This window comes from Diadema setosum, chromosome 17 (genome assembly GCF_964275005.1).
Source record: "Diadema setosum chromosome 17, eeDiaSeto1, whole genome shotgun sequence".
NCBI classification, from domain to species: Eukaryota; Metazoa; Echinodermata; class Echinoidea; order Diadematoida; family Diadematidae; genus Diadema; species Diadema setosum.
In genome coordinates, this window is record NC_092701.1 from 8554610 (window position 1) to 8582483 (window position 27874).

Sequence of the window (27874 nt, forward strand, 5' to 3'; positions counted from 1 at the left end):
TCATCATAACCCTAGCATTGTCACATACTGTATGTTTTTACACAGCATGGGCACTGGATAAAACCTCTTGTCCAGGGATATTCGAACCGGTTCGAGATTCAAACTCAAGATCTCCCCATTGAAGAACTCAGATCGTTTACATCTAATCTTCTGTGATAGCATCTCGCTGGTAACACTGCACAAAACTGGGTGTTAAATATGCCAAACACCGAGCTGGTGTAAAATTTCTGGTGCCTATTTGCGGTGTAAAATTTACACCTTCGGGTGTCACTTCAAAATTTAAAACTAAGTTTTAGAGAGGTAATTAGTTACATACTGTTTTTCTTGTTGATTTTGAACTCCAATAAGACGAACAAGAATTATCCGATTTGTTTTTTGAAAGAAAAAATGTAAACACATTTACACCACAGTGACACTAGTTGGTGTAGTCTCCTATTGAAGCTGGGCTGGTGTTATACCATTAGCATTAACACCAGCAATATCAAATCAACGCCAGGTAGTGTCATTGTTGAATAAACACCAGCGCAGTGTCGTAATATCACCAGCTACAGTGTCAAATTAACACCAGGAAGGGCCCTGTGAACACTTTTCAACACCGTCAAAACGTTCTTTCTACACCTGTCAGTGTGGTCCTCTATTGGCACTTGATTTGTGTTATATTTAACACAAATCGTGTTAAATCTAACACCGCTCCTTTTACAGTGAACGTTTCATGCGTGCTGTAGCTCCTACGAAGTAATTTAAGTTCATCCATCATACACTTTTTTTCCCATCACAGTCACCGGGAAGGCCATTAATACCCATTTCAAGGTGAAAAATTTGATATCTCGTGAGAGCATGAAGAATTGATCACGATATGAAACGCTCAAGGTCGAGTGAATGTAAGCTGTTGAAGGTTTATTAAAGCACATATACGTTCCGGGTACCAGTGTAACTTATCAGAGACAAGTTTGACAAGTGCAACTTGATATTATACCTGTCAGATTTTATTTTGTGCAGATGGAACACTTCCTTTATAATAGCTTTGAATCTGAATTTCGACAATGATTATAGTATAATGTTGATATGTACATGTACATTTCTTTTTTTTTAGCACCAATTAGTAGCTTTCACAGAAGATTCATAGAATGTCAGAACCCTACGGATTGTTACAATCCTTTTTTTCCGGTTTGTTGTATTTATATTGCTTTCTATAGTTGCAGCCGTACTTTGATGAACATTGTACGCAGATCGTTGGGTATATCATTAGATTTTGAAGGAAGATGATTATGTGCATAAGTTATATTGTGTTGTTTCACCAAGGAAGTACTGGGTATCCAAACCTGGTTGGACTTACCTCCTTGGTTCACCAGCTGGCGTTGACGATCTTATGTGCATTTAAGGGAAAAAAGTAGGGATGATCTTATTCTGTGTGTGGGTGTGTGTGTGTGTGTGTGTGTGTGTGTGTGTGTGTGTGTGTGTGTGTGTGTGTGTGTGTGTGTGTGTGTGTGTGTATGTCTTTTAGGGGTAGTGTATTGTATAAATTTTATATGAGGATCAAGGACAAATTTAGATTTTTCACCTCCATACGCAGCGGACTGCCCGTATTGGTATCTACCAGAAACACGTGTTGTTTTTGTTTGTTTGTTTCTTTGTGTGTGTGTGTTTGTTTTAGGGACAGTATTGCGCCGGTTATTCAAATAGCGTTAACACATTAGGAAACCTCGGCGTAAAGTAAACCATGAATGGTAATAACCAAAATAAAGGTAAGATTGCGGCGTTACCAGCACCTTACGAAGTTTGAGGAAAATTGCTTCAGATCGTCAGCCTCCTCGGTAATGGTAACATCCCTCTAGCTCTGGTATATAGAATTCATAACTATATACTCACCTATGATGATTATCACTTTTTGGGTTTCGAAATGGAATCTGACCCAGAACGTGAGAGCAATCTGCCATCCCGTGATTCTGACCCTCCCCTCTCCTCCCCTGCCCTCCTCTCCTTTCCCCTCCCTTCTTACTCCCTCCCCTGCGCATTTAATCATAGACCTTGTCTTTCTTTTACAGCAGCAAATTTTGCCCAATCCACCATTTCTCTGTCTCCTGCTATCTGTTTATCTCTCACACGTTCTATATCTATTTATACACTCGTATGTAATATCTGTGTTCCCTTTCTCAGCGCCCCTCCCCCACCCCCAGTGGCTCTGAATTATTGAAGAGCGAGGGGAAATCTCAACACTTCACCAAGGCTGTTCGCTTCTCGCCCCGATGCCGTGCGGTCCCTGCATGGTACCCGCGTCGCTTCGAGTAGTGCATATTATATAGACTGCAGCTTACGGACCCCCTTGTATTCAAATCACATGAAGCACCCCGCTCGTTTGTACCTCTTGCATGTATGCCCATGTCAATAATGTGCGCCATGCTACAACACGGCTAGATAATGAATGTATGCGACATTGTTTCTGTGGTGTTCATACCATACCATCCATGCGCTCGGTCGAACGAGCGCCAATGTATTGTTGAAAAGTATACCATTTCAAGCGGGTACCTTCATAATACAAGATGTACGATACGACTGATAGAAAAAAAGATATAATATGCGCATGTCGTAATGATTGATAAGTGCAGAAAGAATTACAGTATCATCGACGTGTTATAATTGTGTGTGTGTTTGGTGTGTACATGCTGTTGGTGTGCCGATCAACAAATCGATGCATTCTCCATCTTTAGCTGATAGATCTCCAGTGTCAAAGGCATAGCAGCTGGCTGGTATAGTTTCTGCAGTTCCCTTATGGTTGTTAATATAAACTCTAGAATTACGTTGTGACTTCGCAGCACGCGCGTGTAACCTCGATCCGTTACACAAAACAACCAATAAAAGGACAACGACAACCGCAGAAATTATAGCCACGATTTAACTGTATACTTAGTGTATCAACCCAATAGCGGAACCTATCGTGACCCCACGTGATAGTTGTGGGAGAGACCTTTCGTTTTATCCGAAATGAAAGTCTTACATCAGTTGTTTCCATTAGGGAAGTGAGGAATAAGGTTTACCACATTCCTATTCCTATCATGCTGGGTTATGTACGATGTTAAACCGGGACTCGCGAAGTATGTACTAACCAAGTGATGTTACGTTAAATTCTCCAATCTATTTGCGACTTTTTTTTTTACTTTCTGTTTTTGGTACGATTCTTCCTACAATTGTTATTTTGTCCAGCTTGTTGCATGCGCTCCTCGTGACGTAAATATTTCATCATGGTAGCTATGAATAAGTTAAAAATAAATGTTCCATCCAAACAATATAGCCATTGATGTCCTCTGTAGATAGCTGTGCGACACTGAATTTCACTGTTTGTGTCGCTACAAGCATTGCGTAATACTAGTACTTAGTACATGTTTCAGTAGATATTTAGCAATAAAAATGTGTGTGCGCACAAACGAAACGCGCACATACACGACACGACATACAGTGTATTACATCCTGCGATAAGTAACAATGTAGTTGGAGGCACGCTCGAGCCATGTAGGCCTACCAGGGGCCAAATGCTCGCGAGGTATATATCAACGTCCTTCCTATGATAATATGATCTTTGTCGGAACAGGAGCATTATTGATCTATTCGCGTGCGTGTAATGTCAGTTAGGGCATGTACATCCTATATTGTTTCGAATGACGGAGATTGTAATCACGTTCTGGTAATTCTTGAAGACCAGAGGCTATGGATACGTATAGGAGCGGACAGTCTTCCATGTGTTCTGGCAGCACTGTATGGTGATTATGATATTAAAGCAAAACTTATCCACCTGGCACTTTTTTATGAATAAAGCAGTACACAAACACTCTGTGGCATAATGCCTCCTCGTATAACACAACTCGTTTTTGTCTTTGAGCGATAAAAATAAACCCATTTTCAAATGATATCTATTCATTTCCAGTCAAACAATACCATGCCCACGTGCTGTGACGTGCGGGCGTGCACACACAAACACACACGCACACATACATACAGAGTAAATCTGTTGGGATACATAGATATCCTAGTTTGATACTAACTACAAATTGTGCCATAAGTTTGGTTTTTTTTTTCAATTGTCAGGATACAAACATGATTTAATGATGTAAGATAAAACAGACACTAAATTGATTACAGATATTAATGTATCTTTTAGAGTAGCTGTGTTGATAAAATGCGTGCTATGGGTCTGAATGCACACAATCATGTATTGTGACGTAATAATTCACTCATTGCTGAAATACCTCTTTTTTACCGCTTGTATACTGCTTCCCGAATTGAAAATGTGATAAAAGCACCCTTCTTCTATGAAGTAGCCTCTGTAGTACATTCATAATTGTTAGAAGAAGAGAGAAGGAGACAGACAGACAGACAGACAGACACACAGACAAGTAGATAAATAGAAAAGGAGATAGTATGAAGACTGATATCATGATGGAAAGGAATCGGTCTGTAATGAGATCAATTTTGATGACTGAAGACGGGTGACAATTATAATCAAATCTACGAGTTTGCTTAAGTCCTTATACGCTTAGTTCCTAGTTTGCCAAGCCTACTTTGAGATATTTGATTTAATTTCGAAGAATCGCTGGTTACTGAAGTGCACTGGTTCCAAATGTTATTGGGCTTGATCATCATAAAGAGGATCTTGTTCTTTGGTATTCCATTTCCGGTGCATGCTGCCTGCAAGACAAAAAAAAAAAAAGAAAGGAAGAAAGAAAGAAAGAGATGAACATTGACATCAAGGAGGAAAAAGATTGATGTTCATAAATGGTTAGTGTTTGCTCTATACTTATGAAGATCGGAAACCGTCCGAAGCTTTGCGGTTAATTAGAAAGGTAAATAATGATTTCGCTCATCTAAAGTTTACATAAAAATGATAAAAGAACGTTTGAGCTATCGATTTTTATCACAGTCTAATTGTATACAGTTGAAACAAACATTCCATTGAAAGAGGCGTTACGTAACATTTCCTGCGTAAAAAGCACGATCCCTTTAGAGACAGCCTTAAACAAGAATAAGAAACTGATGATTATTAAATTGGACGGTTCTTTGTGACTCTTCAAAACGAATTGCAAGTGTCAGCTTTCCAAGGCAATTCGTATTTTAACTCTATGTCAGGGACTTTGGACAGTGTGTACAATCAATATGGATTTTCTGTGCACTCAAATCACACACACACACACACACAATAAAAAAGTTTAACTGCTTACACGCATAACGTAGCATAAAAACTTCGTTGGAGAATTATGATCAAGAAATTATCGAGAGAAGATTTACGCAACCAAAAGTCAGAGTTCTTACTAGAAATCTTAATCCAGCATAATTCACGTTATTGCCATGATTCCATAACTGATTCGTGCTAGAGGAATGTTTATAAGTTGCACAGTTGAATGTCACATAGGTCCGCTTTGATATGTTCCTGCTCCTCTATATTGCATTGAGTAAGAGTAGATAAAATCAGCACGATATGGAATGTTATTAAAAAGACTTGTCTGTGCGAGAATCTTGTATCTAAATACCTCCATTTAAATTACGAACATGCAAGGAATTGGCTCATTTTGATTTGTACTGCAAGGCAGAGCCTTTGGCAAACTGAATGACACGCAATGCTCGGTTCACTGTAAGACGTTTTAGAAAGAAAGTTACCCTTCCAATACCTTCTTTCTATCTGATAACGTTTTTTGTTTTTCTAAAATCTTTTGTTTTTCATTTCCTTCAAATAATTTAGCAAATCAAACATGAAACCAATTAATGTAGGATATTACGATTGCATTTTCTAATAGATTCATAACGCAAAATTTGCTAGAAACAATGATATGCAGTAACGACATTAACGAAACGTGAAAGATACCTCCATTCCGAAGAACACCCTTTTTTCAAATGATATTTATCAACTTCCACGCATATAATACCAAAAACATCAACTCACTTCGGTATTACTCTACAACATGATAGAATAATTCCTTTCACAAAAATAACAAGTGAGATCTAAATTTCATGCAGGCCCTATTAGCGACTTAGCGATTTCTCTAACACATACACTTTTTTTCAAGTAGTATTAATTACGCAGTTATTCACTTCCAATTAAAATACAAAACACATCAATTCTCTTTGATATCATTGTACAAACATGAGGGAATTATTCTTTTAAAGATAACTGGACTAATTATACATTTTCATGGTTCAGTATAACGAATGAAATGGCAATAGTACAGCAAACACACACACACACACACACACACACACTCGCACACGGAAGCACACAAATTTCACTGTGTTCATTGATGAAATGTTGACCCGGAAGTGAACACTCTGATTTTCATGACCGTGATGTAAAACCACGTGATGTAGCCAAAATTCAGGCAAAAGAAATTGGTGTGTCTCCATAGAATTCCTCAAGAATCGATGATTCACTGTGGCGATGAAGTCACGATTACTCATTCTACGTGATAATGCGGCGTGGGTTTATTGCACTTCCACAACAACAAACTATTCAATACTATGCGAGTAATAATATTTGGCCACGGTTGTGGCCAGCTTCAAATACACTCTATTATACGACAATGCGATATCAGCTCTTGTCCTGTCTACATATTATACACCATCACACCACGTAGTGCTACATAGACGCCATTATTTACCGTTGGTCATTATAACAGCTTCACACAATTTGTGGATTACAGCTGGCGCGTGGAGGCGTCTACCCCTTGACGAATCATTATCGTACACTTACTACTCTTATCTATACACACACACTGGCGGCATAGTTGAAATTCTGACTTAGTGCATTTCAGTGGCGCTTTGCATGCCAGCAGCGAACCGCTACTTTCATTCATTGCGTAATCCAATCATAATTGCCATTTACGGGCGGCACGCTGTTATCTCGCCTACACTTATGCGGAGACGACAGGGAGAATGGTGCATTGTTTGTGTTAATTTCCATCTGCCGATTATGAGAGCCTTTTAAGACCAGCGAATTTATGTCCTTAAGATGACGCTTGTGTAATGAGAGTATGGCAGTCTTCCTTATAATGCACCAACTGTTTACATGCTGGTAGTGTGTACTGAGTACAGGCATTTACTCTCAAAAAAAAAAACCCACAAAAACAACAAAACTAATCAACAGGAAAAATACCATATATTATGTATATATATATATATATATATATATATATATATATATATATATACATATATATACAAAGATATGACAATTAAAAGGTAAAAGTGAGATATTGGACAGGCCGAAGTGTACATGTCATTTTTACATTATTATTTGGACGCAACTGTTCACTGCTTTGGTTCTGCTAAGGATTTGGGTCATCATTACATTCCCTCTTATATTTTCTGTGCATTGCTGTGCATGTTTACATAAATCATTCTTGCTTTGATGTGAGCGGAGTAAGGAATCAAATTGCTTCAAATTAAATTACGATGAAATGTGAATTACTTATATTTCTCAACGAGTTCAAAGACACTTCGCAAACCTTGTAAGTCATAAAGACAACATAACAAACATAATACTATTCCTCTCCACAATTTTATAACTCCTCTATTTTGAGGGCATTGATGAATGGACAATTAAGGGGAACCCGTCCATTTCTTCATTGTGGCAATGCTACGGTTGAGGTGTATGGCGACCACTTTACAGTTAGTTGTTGGACTGCGATGTTCTTGTGGCGTATGAATAAGGCACGAGCCATGAAATATTTAACGGTTCGGGTATTTTTTCCACTGCGCTGAAGCCGCCTTTTCCCTCTTAGCTCGTATAATACGCACAGCTCGTTGGTCACCGGGACTACCAGCGGGTCCAATATTCATGTACCTTAGTTTAACGCACAGTGGCATCGATTTCCCTGGCAGATTTTCCACTCAGGGGGAAACAAACATATTAATAACTTATTTCATCCCAGATTAGACCCTTTGGTTGGACTCGATACATGATATATACCGCAACTAATTTCATTTCGGTGTAACAAAGAAAAGTGGTCAAAGGGGCAGATGTTTAGAAACATTCGCAAGAGCGATATCTCCGATAAAATGAATTGTCTTTCCATTGTCGAATCAATGGGAATAACCGTGCCGTCTGAAATATGCAACGTTACAGGTGAAATGACATGACGGTCTGTCCTTTTTGATTTACAGAATCATTCTTCCTTCGAAACAGCTTTCCAAAATCATGATCATTAATATAAGTCTCTGAAGCGAAGAAATCTTAGTTAAAAGGTAAGAAGCAATATATCTAACTGCTTTTGATCTGAATTGAGAATATAAATGATCACACTTTTTAAGAGTGTCAACAAAAGGTGCGTCTTAAATGGTATTAAACAAGGACAATGTATTGTCTTTGTTGCCCTATTTAATACTGATGCGCTCAACGAATATTGTCTGTTACTCCGCGTTTACAGCATTCACAGTAAGCCTAACTGTTCTGTGGTAAAGGTCAAAGGTATGCAGTGTGATAGTAATGTTTTCAAACAGGCAAGAAAAAGGGCAAGGTCGATGCTGTTAAGAAAGTCGTCTTCTTGTCTCGCGTTATGCATGCATGCATGAATTCCTTCTAGCACACATACACAGGCAAACGCGCACACACTTACACACACACACACACACACACACACACACACACACGCACGCACACACACACACACACACATACCCGCTGTACGCCTCATTCAACATAACACTCGTATTTTTACTCAAATCGTAATACGACATTTTTAATCCGTATCAACAACAGACCAGCTTCGAAGCTCCGCGGGCCTTATAAGACCTATTTAAGACCCAGTAAAATCATGAAGCATAAATCAGTATATTATAGCACATAATTCCTGTTAATTATACCTCCTTCACGTGTCAGCATTGATACTGCATCATAATTGTTTGATCAAGAAAAAGGACATTCAGAACTTAGAATATGACTACTGATGTGACTGAAAGGAAAATACAATTATGATTGTCGGTACAGACAGTAAATGTTGCGCCAATATGGGCATATGCAATGATCTTATAATAACGTACAAAAATGCATATATCTTCGGTGATTGTATCACACCAAACGATGATTGTCATCACCTTCAACGCAAAGTATTCATCTTCTCAGCCGACAAATCATTGATATGAAACATATGCCTCGATATGATTACTTATAAAACGCATGTGTAAGAGCGTCACTCAGGAAACTGGACAAAATAGAAACCCTTTCATTCTTTCCTGCGTTTACCTATCGCTACGAAATTTCACAATAGAAACCAAAGACGGTGTCATTGTGACATGCTGGTAACCAGGCTTCCGGGCCGAAACCACAACCGAAACTGAGACTCTTGTTGTTTCATTAAGATGGTATCAGGATATCTCCTCTTCCTCCTCCTCTTCCTCCTCTTCCTCTTCTCCATCTTTTTTTGAAGGTGTTGGGGAAGCTTGGATGTGTGTGGTTTTGGTTTGCTCCAGATCATAAGGTATCAGTGTCGCCGTGAGACTCTTTGAGGGGGATGTCTTCCATCAAAGTTCCTCTCGTCTCCCCTTAGCAAAAATGATTAAAGTGGAATCGTAGAGAGGCGTCAATGTTACCCCCACCACCACCCCCTACTCTTCTCTTCTCCCTTTCGTAAAAAAAAAAAAAAAAAATGATTAAATTGGAATCCTAGAGAGGCATCAATGTTACCCCTACCACCACCCCCACCCCTCTCTTCCCCACCCCTAGTACCCCGAAATGGAGTACAACGCAGTGAAAGAGAAAAACCATTGAAATGCAAATTCTGTCTGCGTGTGTGTCCTTGTGTGTGAGAGAAAGCGAGTGTATATCTATACGTTTCATGTTAAGCCTATGTGAAGATGCCGGACATAACGGTGAATTTGATGTACTTGAAACATTTTTTGACAAACTGGCAAGATTAGATTATCCTTGGACACTATTTCCTTTTTTAAAGATTAAAAGCAAAATTCACAACGGCCGATTATTTCCGAGAAGAGCTCCCAGCCATGACAGGCACTCCAGACATACAGATGTATATTACCCTAGACCTATTACTACGTATCATCAGGAGGGCGTTATAACATTCGCGGAGGAATTACTTAGATTCTCTTCTGCGTGCAGGTGGTATAATATGCCGCAATATTTTGTTCGAGAGCGTTGTATTTTTCCGGGCACATATTTTTTAAGATGAGAGTGGCCATGACCATTTCCCCGAAGTCAACGTAATTATATTCTATCTTTTTTCCCCCTAACTTGTCGGGATGTATCTAGCACACCATGGGCGGAGATTCGTGTGGTCGTACGGGCTTTTTGACTCTGAGATGCATTTCATCTCTACCTTAATATTAATCGCTGCATTTGTTCAGAAGCCACCTGCAACAAAATATGCTGCGTACTACTCTTTAACAAAGCGTAGGGTTTTTTTCCCACTGCTGCCTCAATTACAATCACTCATGCCCGATTAATTCCAGCTGCTTCTCTGCGCCAGGCATCCAAAATTGTTTGTTGGCCATTTAATCTTATCTTTCTTACGGAGAGGTAAACACTGATAAAAAAAAAAAGAAACGACAGCTTTCGGCCTTTGGATGTATGCTGCGAATCGAGAGTATTGGTATATAGGACACGAAGGTTCTCTATCAATGTGAATATATATATTCGTATATATAATTCTTAACAAGGCATCAGTGTCAATATATGATTAATCTACCATTATCGTTTCATCTATTTAGAACGCTGTTTGCTTCATCTGTAATCAATCACATTAAAAAAAAATAAACTGCAAACTGTATAGGCGTATGTGTCGATTTCAGTCTGTCGGTGCATAAGACGTATAGACAAATATAATCTTACACACACACTCACACGCACACACACACATATAGAGATATACATATATATATATATATATATATGATTGTTTGTGTGTATGTGTATGTGTGTGTGTATAATATTGCGTGGAAGTGTATGTGCGAGTATGTGCATGTGAGCGAATATGCAAATACGGTGTGGTTTTACGAGACACTCGTTCCATTTGCTTTTGATTAGCATTCTGTGTACGCTGGAAATGAAATTTACATTTCATATGAGATGCACGATCGTATACCAATGTAATAAATCTTGATGTAATTGTCATATACTGGTGGTATCCGATGACAACAAGACGGGTCCAACTGGCTGATTTATTCCCAGGTTTTCACCTCCCATAAATAGGGAAACCTGTTATGGCACAGACTGGTAAGTTCACATCTACTGCAGTTAGTACCTCTCCGGCGAGCGCCACGTAGCCGTGAGATGTGACAGGGACCCACTCCAAGTGCGTCAGTATGGCGGTAGAGTACACGATGACGCTTATACCCAGGGGAGAAACCCCGCGTCTGTCACATTAAGTTCGTCTCCGCCCAGACACACGCGTGTAATGTATGATAGTCAACAACCACGGAAACGCTCCCCTTCGCTTTCCACACTGCTCTGGGCATGCACAACCGCCTTCAAAGCAAATTGGCTCGAACGAGAGAGCGGCGCGCCCGACTGCGACGTGTTTGTGTTGTCCGAACGCGTGAAATGCGAGATGGACTGCATATTAGCCCCATTCGCACGCCTCGCTCAATGGCTGACACACACTGTTCGGGTAACCGAGCCGTATTGTACGTCTTTGAGTGTGTGTGTGTGTGTGTGTGTGTGTGGGTGTGTTTGTGTATGTCAAATCTCTCTTAACCATCTCCAGGAAACTCTTCTATTGTTAATTGAAGATGTAAGACAGAGAGTCCCGCAATACAATTATGAGTACTGTAAACGCCTTCCTCGCGATAACCACTTTAAAAACTTAACAGGATTGATCATGAAACAGGAGTCAAAATTACCATTAACTAAAATCGAATCTTTATGTGTGTGTGTGTGTGTGTGTGTGTATGTGTGTGTGTGTGTGTTTGTTTGTATACATGAAAAATACGCTTCCTGCTGGGAGTATCAGGAGTCGAGTGATGGTACGTGAAACTGAAATCGACTCAAAAGTTTATAAACTTAATGAATAAAAGAAATGACTTGAATCAGGCTGCCATACCCACGTCTTTATTGAGTAGTCCTCAGTGCACGGGATACATTCATTTCATTGAAATTTACGTTTATCACCATTTTAATGTTACCTAGTACTGATTCACAGCATCCATCCCAGTGGGAATTTCATCCAGCCGTACAGTAACATAATGAGTGATTTTATGGCATCATGACATTTTCAGTGTTTAACATTAAAGTAATAAAACGACAACTTTCATCAAAATCATTGATGAGTGCATTGCAGAAAATTAAAACAGCGACTACTGGTGATCCGCCTCGATAATCGTCACGAATTACATTCTATATGTGTACTAATTCTTCCTTTTTTTTTCTTTTTTTTTGCATCAAACAACTTACACTGCTGTACTTGATTCTTGTTTTTCTTCAGGAAAAATTGAACTGTTCAAAAAAAAAAAATACTCAGCATCACATACCAATGATAAAAGTGTGTACCTCTCTGTAAACATAGAAAAAGTTTGAGAGGTCAAAATGATAAGTTTCTGCAGTTTTTAATGGTTCTACACCGCAGACACATTATTAGTGACAACCGAGGGTATATATTTGTGGTTGCGTTCAGTGTCCAACCTGTCGTGGTATAGATCTTGTTTGGATCAACAGCCCCAAGAACCAGAACTTAAAAACTGGAGTTGAATGTATGATGGTTAGGTGTAATGCGTTCATTTCATGTCTTATATTTTGCAACCAAATCATCTCAAACCCGTCCTATTTACTGTGTTTGACAGCGTAAACTGACACGGAAAGAAACAAGCATGCGTTCTGGGGAAACAATTTCACAGGGAGCTAAATTTCTGGCACCATTTCCTTTGATTCCCTTTCTTCGCTGACATTTTCTTAGATTTTTTTACGTGCAAAGTGTGGATTTATTAATCCTAATTATCACAGTTGCATTTTTTCAGCCTGCAAATGTATTGTAACGATGCAATATTCAAAGACATCATTGAACGGTCAATTATAGAAAAAAAAATCAGTGAGTATTATATATATATGTATATATATATATATGTATATATATATATATATATATATTTATATCTATATATGTATACGTATATACATGTATATATATATATATATATATATATATATATATATATATATACACATGTGTATGTGTGCGTGTGTGTGTGTGTGTATGCGTGTGTGTGTGTCAACGACTGAATCAAAAATGTACATGACCAAAAAGATAGTTAAATGAAATACAATACAGAGGATAAATGCTTTGGTCTTTGAATGCGTGCGACGTTAATTGAATATTGTTCAATGATAGCTAAAAAATGTCAAGGTTTTTTCTTCTTGATCACATTGTTCTCCTTCTGAACAAAAAAAAAAACAGACAAATTTTAATGTAAGTACTGTGCAATGGCAAAAGATAATGCAGAGCTTCGAGGGTTTAGTCGAGGATTCCTCGAAAAGCCGTCAAGCCGAAACAGCGCATGGTAAATTACCACGAAGCGCCCATAACTTTGTAACGGCCCTTGCGACAATCAGCGGGAAAGTGAGAAGGATTACCATAGCTGCGGATCATCTTCGTAAATTTTTAATTGCCTTGTAATATCTCCATGGCAACGGGATGATTCCTACCTTTATGAAACGAAACGTCGTTTGCATTCCATTTTTAATCATGAAATATGGTTCATTTCGGGGTTGTTGTTGTTGTTTTTTGTATAATGAGATAAGATTACTTGAAAACAATGTAGGACATTAAGTTCTGTTCCAAGCCGCAGACGATGCCTCATTTATCATCAGTTAGTAACACTGATTAAGGTCGATCTTAGAGTAATATGTTTTGAAAGCTTGCACATATAGTCTGGAATCTGACACAGAACGTCTCAAAAGAATGATATATCATGATATGTGTGTCGTCACTTATATGAAACACGCGAATACTTTCATCAAACTGGATCTTATTTTCATGAACGAATATCATTCGTGTCCACAAAATTCTTATAAATTTATCATGACTCAGGGCCTTCCGTATACAGTAAATTCCGCCATTAGTATACACAATAATATTCCTCCTCGTACGATCCTTTGAGATGCTTATTAGCTCATGCATCTTCGCACAGCATCCTTGTGAAAGACCCGCATTATGCGAGTGCCTGCAAGATGTGTGTATGAAAAGAGAAAGCTTCGAATGTGACCGGAATATTTCAATTACTGAGTAGTAAAACGACCTCCCACTGTGCCTTTGCGCTGGACTGCATTAATACACGTAAAAGACGTTGGAAGAGATTGTTCATAGATTGCACATTCGTACTAACCACGAACACACGCGCATACATAATGTGGGGCTTGTAGATGTAGCTCATGCGCAAGTATGTTTCTCTTCAAGAAATGTTCGTCGCCCATGTATATTATGATATCTCGTTTAGACGGAAGCGCCGCCATACCAGGCGGAAGAGATGGAACCTTCCTTAATGATATGCACGGTGCATCTCCCAAGGTGATTTAGGTAGAACAAGTGCTTCTTCCCATGTGATATGCAATAAGCTGTGACCACACTTTAATTAGATGAGAACTTCCAAGAACTAGCAAAAGTGCATACATTGTGCCCCCTTGTGTGTGTGTATGTGTCTCCCGTACTCGCTCTCTTCATGTGTATAGGTAACCGGCGCCATCAGACCAACAGGTTTCTGGTAGACACACACAACTCATACACTCATCTCCTCCGAGCCGAATCTATCCGTCGCCTTTTGATTTGCATATCGAGTGAGAGAGGGAGAGAGAGAGAAGAGGAGGAAAGTCATGGCTAGAACGACTGCGATTAAAGGTTACACGGTAGGAAAGACAAAGCAGACTCTCATACCACTGTCATTTCTATCCCAGCGGTTTTCGCCGTGAGGTCTGACATGTCTTTAATCACGGGTTTGCCAGCCTGCAGAAAAAAAAAGCACCTCATGAATATGTATGATTATGTGCGGGCGATGCGCGGAGAAACGGATGGCACCCCCGTAAGCTCCTAGCGAGCGAGCCTGCAAAAGCCCGCATACGCGATCTCGCCTCATTTCATGTGGCCGGACTATACACAGTAATACCGCGGAATTATAACTCAGCTTATTACACCGCACCGTATCGGGCTTTCTGACACATATTTCATGAGACGAAATTTCACCTATATTCTGGCATCAGATTTGTCATTGCGCAAACGACGTGGAATATCATGTTTGTTTCCTTGGAATTAATGTTGGAATGCCGTATTTCACCGCGGATTGCCCGGATAAATATATAGATGTTTACTGTACGTGTATGATAATGTAGATAGGGTTATCCTTCGATCAGCAATAATCGACATGCATATTTAGCTGTGACTGGAAATCTCAAAATGTGAGTATATCAAATCGGCCATCTGTGTTCTCTCCTTTTCGCATCAGTGTAGTTTTTATCGAAGATGATTCATTTTCGGCATAGCAGAATGGCGGGCCCACAGGGTATGGCCGCTCTGTGTACATCTGTAGTAAGTTTGCTGGAATAAGAAAAGTAGGTAGAAAAGAAAAAGGTCTTACATTGATGGGATTGTCTGTTTTTTAGCCTACTTTTGTCATTCATTGTCGTGACACAAAGCTGTCTGTGTGAAAAAAAAAACAGAACCTTTTCTATCTCCTTTTTGAATCGTGTGGTTGACAAGGAATAGAACAATTGCGATTAATTTTACTCGTAAATCGTGATTGATAAAGTCGCTGGCATTGTGGGGGTGGGGGGAAACCACCCCGCCCATCAATCATATATTACGCGTAGCTCAACCCGTTTCCATCATATCATTTCTTTTTCATATTGTTCGGACCAGGGCTACAGGTCCGTGGAGGGGGAGGAGGGATTGGAGGAGGGGAGGGGGGGCTCAAGATTATGCGAAGAGATGGCGGATATCAGATCACATAAAGAAAGAACTTAAGTCTGGTTTGTTCGGTGTCGCTGTCGTAGAACCCCCCCCCCCCCCACTCTCTATCTCTATCTCTTTTGTACATTCTTATTCTCGATTTGTTCCGTCACAAGCTATAATTGATACATGTCACAATCAATCACTGTTACCATGGCGCACCTTAACACTATCCCAACCACACCTTCGAAGTTCCACCTGTCCATCCACAATAGAATTTTTCAGGTTTTCAACATTCATGCAAAAAAGATAATCGTGTCTGTGCTCCGTTATGCTACGCGTGTGCATAAGGATACCAGTGGCGCCACGGTGGACCGTGCAATACCGCCACTTTGGTGTCCATTTATTATGGTCAGAGTTATTCGGAAAAAAAAAAAACACCTGTTATTTCGATGTATGATCTATATGCTATCCCCATTACACCTTTGCAGTTCTACCTGTCAATGCATGATATAATTTATCAGGTTTCAGACATTAAATGCCAAAGATATATTTGTATGTGTGCTCTGTTCTTCGTGCGTACATAATGATACCAGTGGCGCCTCTGTGGACCGATCAGAACCGCCACCGTTGTACCCATCATAATTTATAGTCACAATAATAGTTAGCAAAAAAAGTGTGATTTCAAGGTGTGATCTTTACGCTATTCCCATTACACCTTTGCAGTTCTACCTGTCAATACATACATTCGCATAATAGAATTCATCAGGTTTCAGACATTATCATGCAAAGAGATATGTGTGTCTGCACTCCATGTTACGTGTGTACATAAAGATACCAGTGGCGCCATGATGGACTGAGCAATGCCACCACTTTGATGTCCATTGTATAGTCACAATAACCCCCCCCCAAAAAAAAAAAAAGAGAGAGAGAGAGAGAGAGAAAGATGGTGATCTAAATCCTAAAAGTGTACAGCCAGATATTTAGCCTTCTATCTTCCCATTCTGAAATAGAGTATTATTCCTTGCAAATCTTGGGGCTGTATAGTGCTGTATTTTGCTGTATAGTGCAGGGTTCAGTGTTGGAGCCTTAAACAGGCGGTCCTGTCAGGCGGTTACATCCATTTCACTTATTCAAGATGTCATGTCCCTCCTGGCCAAGATTCAAATGCATAAATTACAACCAGTTGTAGAATGATCGTAATGGTACGATTTCTTGAGAAAACGCTGTCTTCATTCGAAAAGGTTAAGGTGGGTCAAAAAACAAACAAACAAGCGAGAACTTTGCCATAGGTCATCATTAGTAGGAGTATGGGAAGTAGTGGTGTGGTAGTATTACGGTCATTATAACCATCAATATCATCCTTTTACGATTATTTCTAATATTTCCTTGTTCGTATTTTATTGCTATCACTTTTGTTGTCATCAACATCATCGTTAGCATTGTCTTCGTAATGTACAGTATAAGATGGTCGGTGACGAAGATTCTGATTAATGATTGTGAATTGATCCATAATGTTCTTGATTTTTTTTCCCCTATTTCCTCTGCAGAATGGCAGCACTCACCACAGGCAACACGCCGTATTCGGACGGCCTTGAGATCAACTTTGGCGGCGGGCCGGCCCGGGAGCCTCCCCCTCCTTCACCCGCTGCCTCGCAGAAGAAGACGTCGAAGTCTCCGGCCGGCTTCATCCTTTCACTGCTCGGTAGTAATAGATCCCTTTTCATCTTCAGCGAGGAGAACTTCATCAGAAGATGCGCCAAATGGCTCACAGAGTGGCTATATCCTTTACTGCACATTTTCATGCCAAAATTTATTGTGTGCATAATACATTCGTATGTATTTACGCTTGTATAGTACAGTTTAAAGTATTCCATAAAATAGCTAGGCCTTACGTGTATGTCATGCCATACGCAAACATACTGATATATAATTCATTTGCCATGTCTATGTCTGTTTCTCATTCTCTCTCTGCAATGTTTTATGTATGTGTGGATGTTTGTATGTATATTCATATCATTCTTATTAATTTGTTTTTATCTATTTACTTATTTGCTTATTTGCATGCTCTATACTTTAAACCTTTATCGGCATAATTGTCATGTCTACGGAAGATCGTTATACAATGATTGTTTTCACACACATAAAAACGGAGTATATTTGGGCTTATTCTTGTGAAAATGTCATCTGTTTCGTCATGATGTACCCAAGCACACAAATCCGTGTAATATCATAAGGAAAAGCATAGTATTACAACACTCTTGTCAAGTCACTAATAAAAAGATAAGATATGTCGCATACAGGTTGCTGAAAGGCGATAAATGTGATTTACACTTGTAATGATAATAATCTAACGATGTATGACTTGCCCTCAGTCGTATACAGTGGTAAAAATCCTTGAAGGCAGCTCGACTGCCCGCAAATTCATGTCAATAGTGACAATTATGTCAGCAGCGAAATGCAAAGTGCAAGACATTAATACCGACCCAATAAATAGCATAAAAACAACCATCTGTCATTTAGTATTTAACCAAACAATGAATTGAATAATTCGTACACGGTAAGTGTCGAATGCACGCGATTAGTTATGCCGATAATAGTCGCTCGCACCGCACTGCAAAAAGTCCGGTGTTAAATATGAAACACCGCGCTGGTGTTAAATTTCCGGTGCTCATTCATGGTGTTAGATTAACACCTCCGGGTGTCATTTCAAAATTCAAAATTGTTTTTTGAGTAGTTTCTTAGTTAATGCACTTCTTGTTAATTTCGAACTTCAACAAGACGATAAAGAATTTTCCCATAGAGTACTTGATTTTTGAAAAAAATCTGTTAATACATTTACACCACAGTAACACCAGTTGGTGTGGTCCCCTATTGAAGCGGGACGGGTGTTATACCATTGAAATTAACACCACCAATATCAAATCAACACCATGCGGTGTCATTATTGAATTAACTCTAGCGCAGTGTCAAAAATATCACCAGCCACAGTGTCAAATTAACACCACGAAGTGCCAGGCGAACACTTTTTAACACCGTCACAATACATTTTCTACACCTGTGGGTGTGGTCCTCTATTGAAGTTTGATCGGTGTTAGATTTAACACCCATGGTGTTAAATCTAACACCGATGTTTTTACAGTGCGACAGCCTACATAAAGCCAGTCTTGTGATACTCTGGATGATTGCATGCAGACATTACAGTTTATAGCTAATCAGATTACAGTACCAGTACTTCTGTCTAACTCCGCAAATCGCTCTCGAACTGCACACGTATAGTCTGACACAAACGGAGCATTATTGATGGAGCCTGACAATAAGTTGATGGTATACTCGGAATACACTGACTATACAACTCGGTCGCCCACAGGGATGTGTACATCGATTGTAAATGCAATATCTGCATCACTAAACTTGCACAACTCTGACGGGTTGTACTAACAAATTATCTCTGCTTGAGGAATACCGACTATTTAAACTCACGCAATAGTAGCATTAGTTTCGACGCTTTTAACGTCCAAAAACTAGGCACTTGATTCACTTACTACCAGCACGGTTGTGCATCTCTCTCCTTCTTCAAATGTTTTTGCTTTTTTTACCGCGCACAAATTACGTAATCGCAAAATCTTACGTGGCCATGAATTTAATCATACCCTGCTTTCGATCGTGTAAACTGAACAAGCACCGACTTCTAAGAACAAACAGGTACGACAGCCTGCAACACTGCGTGATTCTAACGGCTCATGCTGTGAGCAAACAGCGCAATGCAAAACATACATCGCACTGCTATTCCAGTGTATTGTCGGCAGTAATTATTTTCGAAAATTGCACAGGAATGACAACCAAACAGTTGAAAAAAATAACAAACAAACAAACAAGCATCAAACAAACAAATGTTATATTTTGCATTAAAAATACCGATCCGTCATGATTCAACATGTGGAAATAAGCGTCAGATAATATCAATAGCACGTCTTGAGCCTTGTTCGCTAAGAAAACGAATGTCAGAGATGATCATGAGGGATAAACAGAGAATATTTTCATTCCATAGCAAAAATTCAATGTCTAATGGTTATTCTTGTGGAATATTCGCTTTCCATGAATGATCATTATGCAGAAATCATTTTACGTTGAATTTCATCCATGGATCATGTGAGCCGTACGACATTTTCAAGCTTATGGCGCATGCATTACCAACCTGTCTAAAGTACAGGTGTACTCACAACATGTTAGAATGCTACCCATGTACGTACATAAGGGTATTACGTGCAATTGCTGACCTACAGACTGACTTTATAAAAGAAAGTATTAGATATCTACATCCCTCTGGGTAGTAGATAGTGCGGTATATATTCAAAAAGCTTTACGAATCTGAACCCAAACTGTTTATGGGTCCATACCTTATGTCTTTTACAGAAGATAATAATGTAACTGAGTCATTTAGGCATGTAATTTGTCGTCTTCATTGGGCGTTATAATGAGGAATTATAAATACTTCTTTCAGCCGTAACAGGACTAAGCCTGCTTTTCGACATGTCTACGATTTCTTAACCTTTCCAGTACAACATGGCTAAGAAGTGATAGTATACTATAATGTGTAAGTGTCACGAAACAGTCATAGCTGCAGGTATGCATGCTGTTTATACAAGGAAACTTCTATTTGCGCAACCATTTTGTTACGTACTGAAGGGATGATGCGTTATAACGATCAATGCATAATACTGCCGATCGATCGATGCAGTGAAAGAAAGGAGAATCCGTGAAACAATGCGAGAGCGGGTGTAACCGTGCATGCATGCAAAGACACATACCATTAACATACAATTTCGGCGACATCTGTCACGGTAAATGCCTAATTGTGTGAGACATTGGCGCGCCAGGTGTCGTCATAATTTGAATTTCAACCCGTTATGTACGCTGGATTCATTTCATCGTAATCCTAGCGTTTACTAGCATATCATATTTCCCACTCTCGCTCTCTTTTCTCCTCATCTCTATCTCGCACTTTCTCTCTCTCTCTCTCTCTCTCTCTCTCTCTCTCTCTCTCATTCTCCCTCTTCGTGTAGAATCATCTGTCGCAATAGATTTAAAAACTGTACATGTGTTCAAGAAGGAATAAACATGAAGATATCGGTCGCACTGAATGCATGGCGTTAGACTTTGTCAAGTCAACTCAACTAGAAATGATTTTATGAGAATGACTCTCATCACTCAATCTTTATTCCTCCCCTCTATCTATCTCTCCCTCTCTCTCTATCTATCTATCTATCTCTCCATCTATCTATCTCTTTTCTTGGTTGGATGGATCACAAGCGATGGCTGATTTTTGCAGATATCGTAAACCAATCGGGAGACTGGGGGGTCCTCGCGCGCGGAATAAATCAGAATTGACATGCAATCCTTACGATAAAACGGTCATCAATTCAGCCACAGTCACGTGACTGCCGAGTGAGACCTGTCCAGCCTGCTCTCCTATCACGTACAGCTCGATCCTCTTCTCATTCTTCTTCCTCCTCTCCATTTGCACTATCTATCTCTCCTCTCCCCTCTCCTTTCTCTGCTCATCTCTCAAGCAGGTTGGTTCCCGTATGTAAGTGTCCCGATTATTGGCACGGATGCATTACCTGTGAGCTCCGTGTCGGAGCTCAGAGATGTGGAATACTAAAGACTACGGAATTGATAGATTTATAGATATGACTATTAGCTGCCTATATATTTGGCTTCCTCCCCCTCCTCTCTCTCTGTAGCTAAATATGTAATATTATATATATATATATATATATATATATATATATATATATATATATATATGTGTGTGTGTGTGTGTGTGTGTGTGTGTGTGCGTGCGTGCGTGCTCGTGTGTACATAATTCTTTATCTTTTTGATTGATTCCCTTATTTCTCGTATATGTATGTATTTCATATGGGGTTTTCATCATGATATCCTACGGGTGTGCTGAATTCTATATAAAAGGTGGTCATTTGTAGCTGTGTAGTGATATGTCTGTTATTTAGAATGTCGACATAAACAACTGAAAGTATTTTGCCAAATGAGTTAAAATGAATCCAATAATTCAACATTATTCATAACGATTCCGTTCAATCCGTATTGAGCGAAATAGTGATATCTCATATGAGAATGCATAAGGATTGAAAAAAAAACCCGCAAAACAAAACAGACATCGATAGCCAAAAGCGGGGTTAAATTTCTTGACAAGTGCATTCTGTATCGAAAATGGCATTGTCGGTACTGCCACGATGTAATAGCATCGTAGAAGTGCGCACAAAATGATACATGCGATAGAGACAGTGTGTAGACCATTGTCGTATTGTGTCGTCATTAAAGCCCATTCCCATGGGGGAGGGGGCGGTGTGTGTGTGTGTGTGTGGGGGGGGGGGGGAGCCGGGAAAGTTGTGTCGTGGGAGTGGAGGCTATATTTCCAAGTAATTCCTCGGCCCATCATGATTGCAAAATTCATCTTTAATAATCACGTCGCGTGGGTGGGAATTTCTCAGTTCCCGGAAGATCTCTACGGTATGTGTTTTTATGTCGAAATTCGCCCAGTTTGTTGAATAGCGGATACATATTGTAAAGCTCATGATAGTTTCTAAGGAAATTAACGGTACCGTATATTGTAATGCAGTTTGCTACCTCTTTTCTACAAAGCAGTAGCTTCGTAGAATACCACCTGCCTAATATCTATTTCTTCCTACTTATTTTTTTTAAATTCTACCAGATCATACCTATAAAGAAATATACATAAATGTTTTATTTCCACTAAAATGACCCATTGTCTGTGCAGTTGATATGGAGGTATTTATTGAATTTCGTTTTCTTTTCCCCTTCAAATATTTTTATGTCATCTCGTAGTCGGCAAACAAAAAATGTAAATTTACGATTGAACATGAAGTAAATGTTTCGACGCTGCAAATCATGCATTAAACTTGGATGTTTCCTTCACCCTGTGATTTGTTTGTTATTTCCTTTTTGAGACCAACCCCCACCTTTAAAGATTAAAGATGTTGAATTCAAAGTCAATGACAGGTTTATCCAACGAAATATTGAAAGTGATTTGTCATGGAGTCTTACCCCCAAATGTTAAAGGGTTACTTCACAGGTCGTAGATGACGTCACATCTCGTTAATGACTGTACAGTAAATCAAAGTATGGCCTCAACCCAATCGAATATGCATGTGCGTGAAATTGACTCACACACAAAACGCGAAATGGCCGGCGATCGACATAACGCTCGCTGAAGTCAAAACAAAAACGAAGAAAACCACGTTCCCTTGATCCGTCGAACACCTCTTTCTTTTTACACCTAAGGTCGTGATTCTGAGTCATCATAACGGGTGGTGTCAATACTTTATTACCAGCTAGCCAATGGCAGCATCACAATTTGCCGTTTACAGACCCGTACAAAATATATAATGCGACTTGAATGGAATTTACTGAAACGTCTCTTAAAATAAGCATCAAACTTATATCGACTGTCATCTGTTAACAAACATAGCAACGCCCCTTATGTTTCAGTTTATGTCCCAATCTGCCTTTTTGAAATGCCGCCAACACAGTCAGGGTTGGAAAATGGGACTGCACTGAATTACATATTCAAGTATAGCAGAACTTAATTCTACGTCAGACAGTTAGAATACTAAATTTGTTAGTTCGTTTGTGAATTGGAACCATATCTTTTCTCAAGATTCTTTTACAAGCGAGATATCCGTGATCAAATCATTTGCTTCACATATATCTGCTATGGCGTTATTACCATTATATAATCATGTCATTGTAGAAGTATGATTGAAAATGATACTTAACTATGTCTCTCAGTTAATTCTATTAGCCATCTGATAAAGTCATGGTGGTTATGATTGAATTTTTGGATGTCTACGAATGGCTTTCCATACATACATATATACATGCTACTCAGTTTTGACTGCAGGTCGAACAGAGATCTTATAGTTGCACCGGCTTTTGAAATTAATGATCTTTGTATTCACCGTGATCAGTGGCAATTCTATAAAGATTGTCATTGATATACTGTGGAGCGAACGTTTTTTGTTTTTGTTTTTTGTTTTTGTTTTTTATTTTGGTTTTTTTTTTGGGGGGTGGTTTGTTTGTTTGTTTGTTTGTTTGTTTGTTTTTTTGGTAATTGTCGAATTAAGATAAGGTTGTCGAATGAAGATAAGATGAGAGGTAGTATTGAGGAAACTACCGAGATAACGCTTCCGTCTTGTTTTATAAAAGCCAGTCATAACTATCCTGCAATTGGCGGAATGATTATGATTTAGTGCGGAGAAGATGGCATATGGGGAGGATCTTTTTGTAGAATGCATCAACTGTTAGTTGGAATCAAAATGCCACAGTAGAATTTGCGTGTCCTGGGGAGTTCCAAAAGCGATTAGCGAACAAAGCGCCGATCCCTTTCGGCGATGATGATGTAGGAAGAGGGTGAATTCGTACAGTATATGATACGTGGCTGGAAAGTTATGAATTATTCATCGAGCCGGCGCCAGTCATTAGCATAAGATGCATGCGTGGACTCTACGTCCAGTATACCCTCTTCCCAAATTAGCGCCACTTGTATACCTTTCAGCGACGTATTGTAGGGCCTACCGTTATCCGTGTAATAGTTTCAAAAGTCGAAAGGTGACCCAGAAAAGGCCTCGGTGGAGAGCTTTTTCTCCCATTTTGCTCCTCGGAATATTAGTACCCCGCGCCCCCGTAGGATGCAGGGTTTATTATACACGGCTCGAGTGCCTGCTGCCTCTCTCATGTCACATCCCCTCTCGCTCGTAGCTTTCCGCGCGGAAAGCTCGCTACTTTCCACCCCCTTGTCGCCTCATCAGCTTCTCCACCGCCACTGTGCTCTTCTCCCCCCCCCCCCCCCGCCTTTTCTCCATCTATCGTTTACTTCCCCCCCCCCCCTTTAATCGTAATATTCTGTTAATCATCTTTCGTATTGTATCTATACTTATATCCAGCAGCTTGTTGTCATTGTATCGGTTGACACGCATCAAAATTTATGTGTGTCATCGATTGAGTGTGCTCGTAATCATGATTTTATTAAAATCACACTGGTTGCACTCAGTGTTTAACGTATGTGCGGTTTTCTTCTTCCTTTCTAGGTTGTCCCCATTACATTAGCTCCATCAATCGTATTCTTCGCGTGTTTGCTCATGCTTTAACCCACATGCAACTTGTGTCTTATGTGAAATAGACCAGTATATTTACATTTTCTTGATGTTTGTTAAGTATTTATTTCTGTTCTTATGTTTGCTATCTGTCTACAGGTCTCTCTTAAAAGTCGCATGTATACGGATATATTTTGTAGGCAGGTAGATAGTTCATCAGATAGATAAGAAGAGATGTTAGTATACATCTCTTGTTCAATATTCCTCTGTCTCCTTCCTATCTTTCTTTCTCTTCATCCATCTGCTCTTTTTGTCTACCATTCTCTCTTTCTTCCACATCGAGCGATAATCAAATGGCCGTCACGGACGAATGTACCGGGAGTTTCTCTTCGTGAAATATTAATGAGGTGAAAAGGGTAGAGAGTGAGGAGGGTGATATAAAATGAGCCCTGCCTGTAAAGGTGAGTCGAATGGAAGTCTCTGGTTACCTTCCCCAAGAGACATACTCTCGTCGTTTCATTTCAGGTCCCGAGACTGTGTACGCCTATGCACATTTTAACGAAGTGGAATAAACTGGTCCAGAAGGCCACAAAAAAAGGAAACGTACGCACTCACAGACACACATACACATCACATACACACATATTCACATACGTACAAACCCTCCGAAAACCCGAATTTGAAAAACTGGTCTGTTCATCTAACGTCATTTTGAACAGATAGTAGAGTATTAATCCCTCGATTTTTACCGACAAAGGATAACAGAGCTACTTTATGAACAGAACACAAATAACTTGTAAATGACGTTAACTTCTGATTTTTGGAAACCTGTGAGAGTCGGTAAAAATAACGATCAATTTTTATTCAACTTTATATCGAACAACTGGACAGCTAATAGCTGAAGACACTGACTTCTTCGTATATAGGTCAGGAACAATAAATATTCATACTTTGTGCAAATTAAGATGGTACAAGCATTGTATCCACGTCGTGCTGGGTATGAATTTCACGCAGCAAGATAGCGTGAAGCGAAAAGAATAAAACATATTATCATGCCTGTAACAACGATATCTGTCCAAATCTGACGGCTTGTGTTATCCTGGGCGTGGTGTTTTCTTATTTTCGTGTCAGAGGCTTGCAAAGAGAAGCATCGTTTGGGGTCACGAGGTCAAAAAAATAGAAAATAAACTGTAAAATGTCATCACTTGCGTGATCATGCTCAGAATGGTGATGATGGAAAATCTGAACGAACGAGATGAGACAGAAATTGTTCCTGGCTGCATTTTATTGATTCGTTTCATTTCCACGAATGGAGAGGTCGTGACTCCGCACCCTCATGAGAAATCTTTTTCTTCCAATCACCCCTCTGCGCCCCCGTTTCCCGTTCCCGCTCCTCCTTTCTTCTCGTCCACTGCCCCTTCCCCGACCCCAATCCTACCCTGTTAAGGTCCGACCGAAATGTAATTTCCAGTTCAATACGCCAATGTCATTTTCTTGCGGCACCCTCCCCCTCCCCCCACAAAAAGGGAGACTTCAGACAAGGAAAAAAGGACTCTAAGAACACACCTGTTTCTTATCTAATCAACGTGTTACCAGTTTATCGGAGCAAACTCCCCCGAGTCCAAGCTTTGCAGGAGAACGATTATCACACTTGAGCTTGCGAGCAATGTTAGATTGACAAACTCAAAGAAAGAAAAAAAAGCACAGGAATAAAAAGAGATGTAATCAGAGGAAGGCATTCAATCTTGTTTGGCAGACCAATTCGGATTGATGGTGTATCTAATTTCACTTGTGAGAGTAATTCGTCCTATCCCACCAAGTCCCTTTGTTAATATGTTTTCTTCTTATATCTTATATATTTCTCTCCCTCTCTTTTATCTCTCTCTCTCTATGCCTCTATCAGTGTTAGACTTTACGTCAAGGGAGTGGATTGATGTCATAATTTACGCACAGGTTTTCCACTCTTAATCCATCCTCTAGATTATCATCTTCGCCTTAACTCATCCTGCTATGTCCGAAGCGAGGCCGTGTATATGTGTATGTATATGTAATATATCGAATGGTTTATTTAAGCGGGTGAGCTCCAATCGAATTCGCTCTATATAGACGAGCGAGCTCTGTGAAGGCCGAAAAAATGTAGCGGAGCGGAACTGTTCGGAAGGACGCGTAGTCCGCTACTATGTAATGAATGAGATTATTAGATGGAGCCACTGCACGTGACAAATAGCTCCGCCCTTTTGGAGCACCCCTTGCGCTGAAGAGATCGGCCGCTATCCCTCGTGCATCATGGCGGATGATTCAAGGAGGTCCCACGGGGGAGATATTTTTTCTTCTTTATTATTATCATTAACTTTATACAGAAGGCTCACACACTTTACAGCATACAGAGAAGGTAATGACTGACAAAGTCCTTTTATGAACTCTAATTCTTAGTCTTTTATTGAGTTTTTACCGTTTATTTTTAGCAATGATCGATGAAAAAATATACATAATGTGACTCCGTCATATGCAGTTTTATGTTTATTCACCAAGGGTTTTATCAATTACAGATGCCTAGGTATTGATCACCTGACTTGAGCCAATAGGAATCAAGTCTACTGTATTCTGACAATATTTGTTGTTTCATCTTGTTATGCAATGATATATTCGACGCAAATACTGCATGAATGAATATAAGGATACCTCAAGTATTACAGTGGAAAAGCTATAATGACATCATTTTAGATTAAGCTGAAAGGAAAACGTGAGAAATGGAAAATGGAGAGTAATTTAACTAAAACTTAAGTACACGTATTATACAGACAAAACATGTGCGCAAACTTGCCATTTTTTTTTTAAACAAACTTGCCATTACTTCGTTATCGTCACCACCTT

The 27874-nt window shown here is 39.6% G+C and overlaps 1 protein-coding gene across 1 annotated transcript in view; it reads left to right on the forward strand.

Moving 5' to 3' along the window:
- Positions 1-27874, forward strand: part of LOC140241110 (voltage-dependent calcium channel type A subunit alpha-1-like) — a 229002-nt gene that overhangs the window by 31386 nt on the left and 169742 nt on the right. Inside the window, exon 2 of the mRNA XM_072320878.1 lies at positions 17414-17644. Within this exon, the coding sequence (XP_072176979.1) occupies positions 17414-17644 (231 nt within the window). The remainder of the gene's footprint in view (positions 1-17413; positions 17645-27874) is intronic.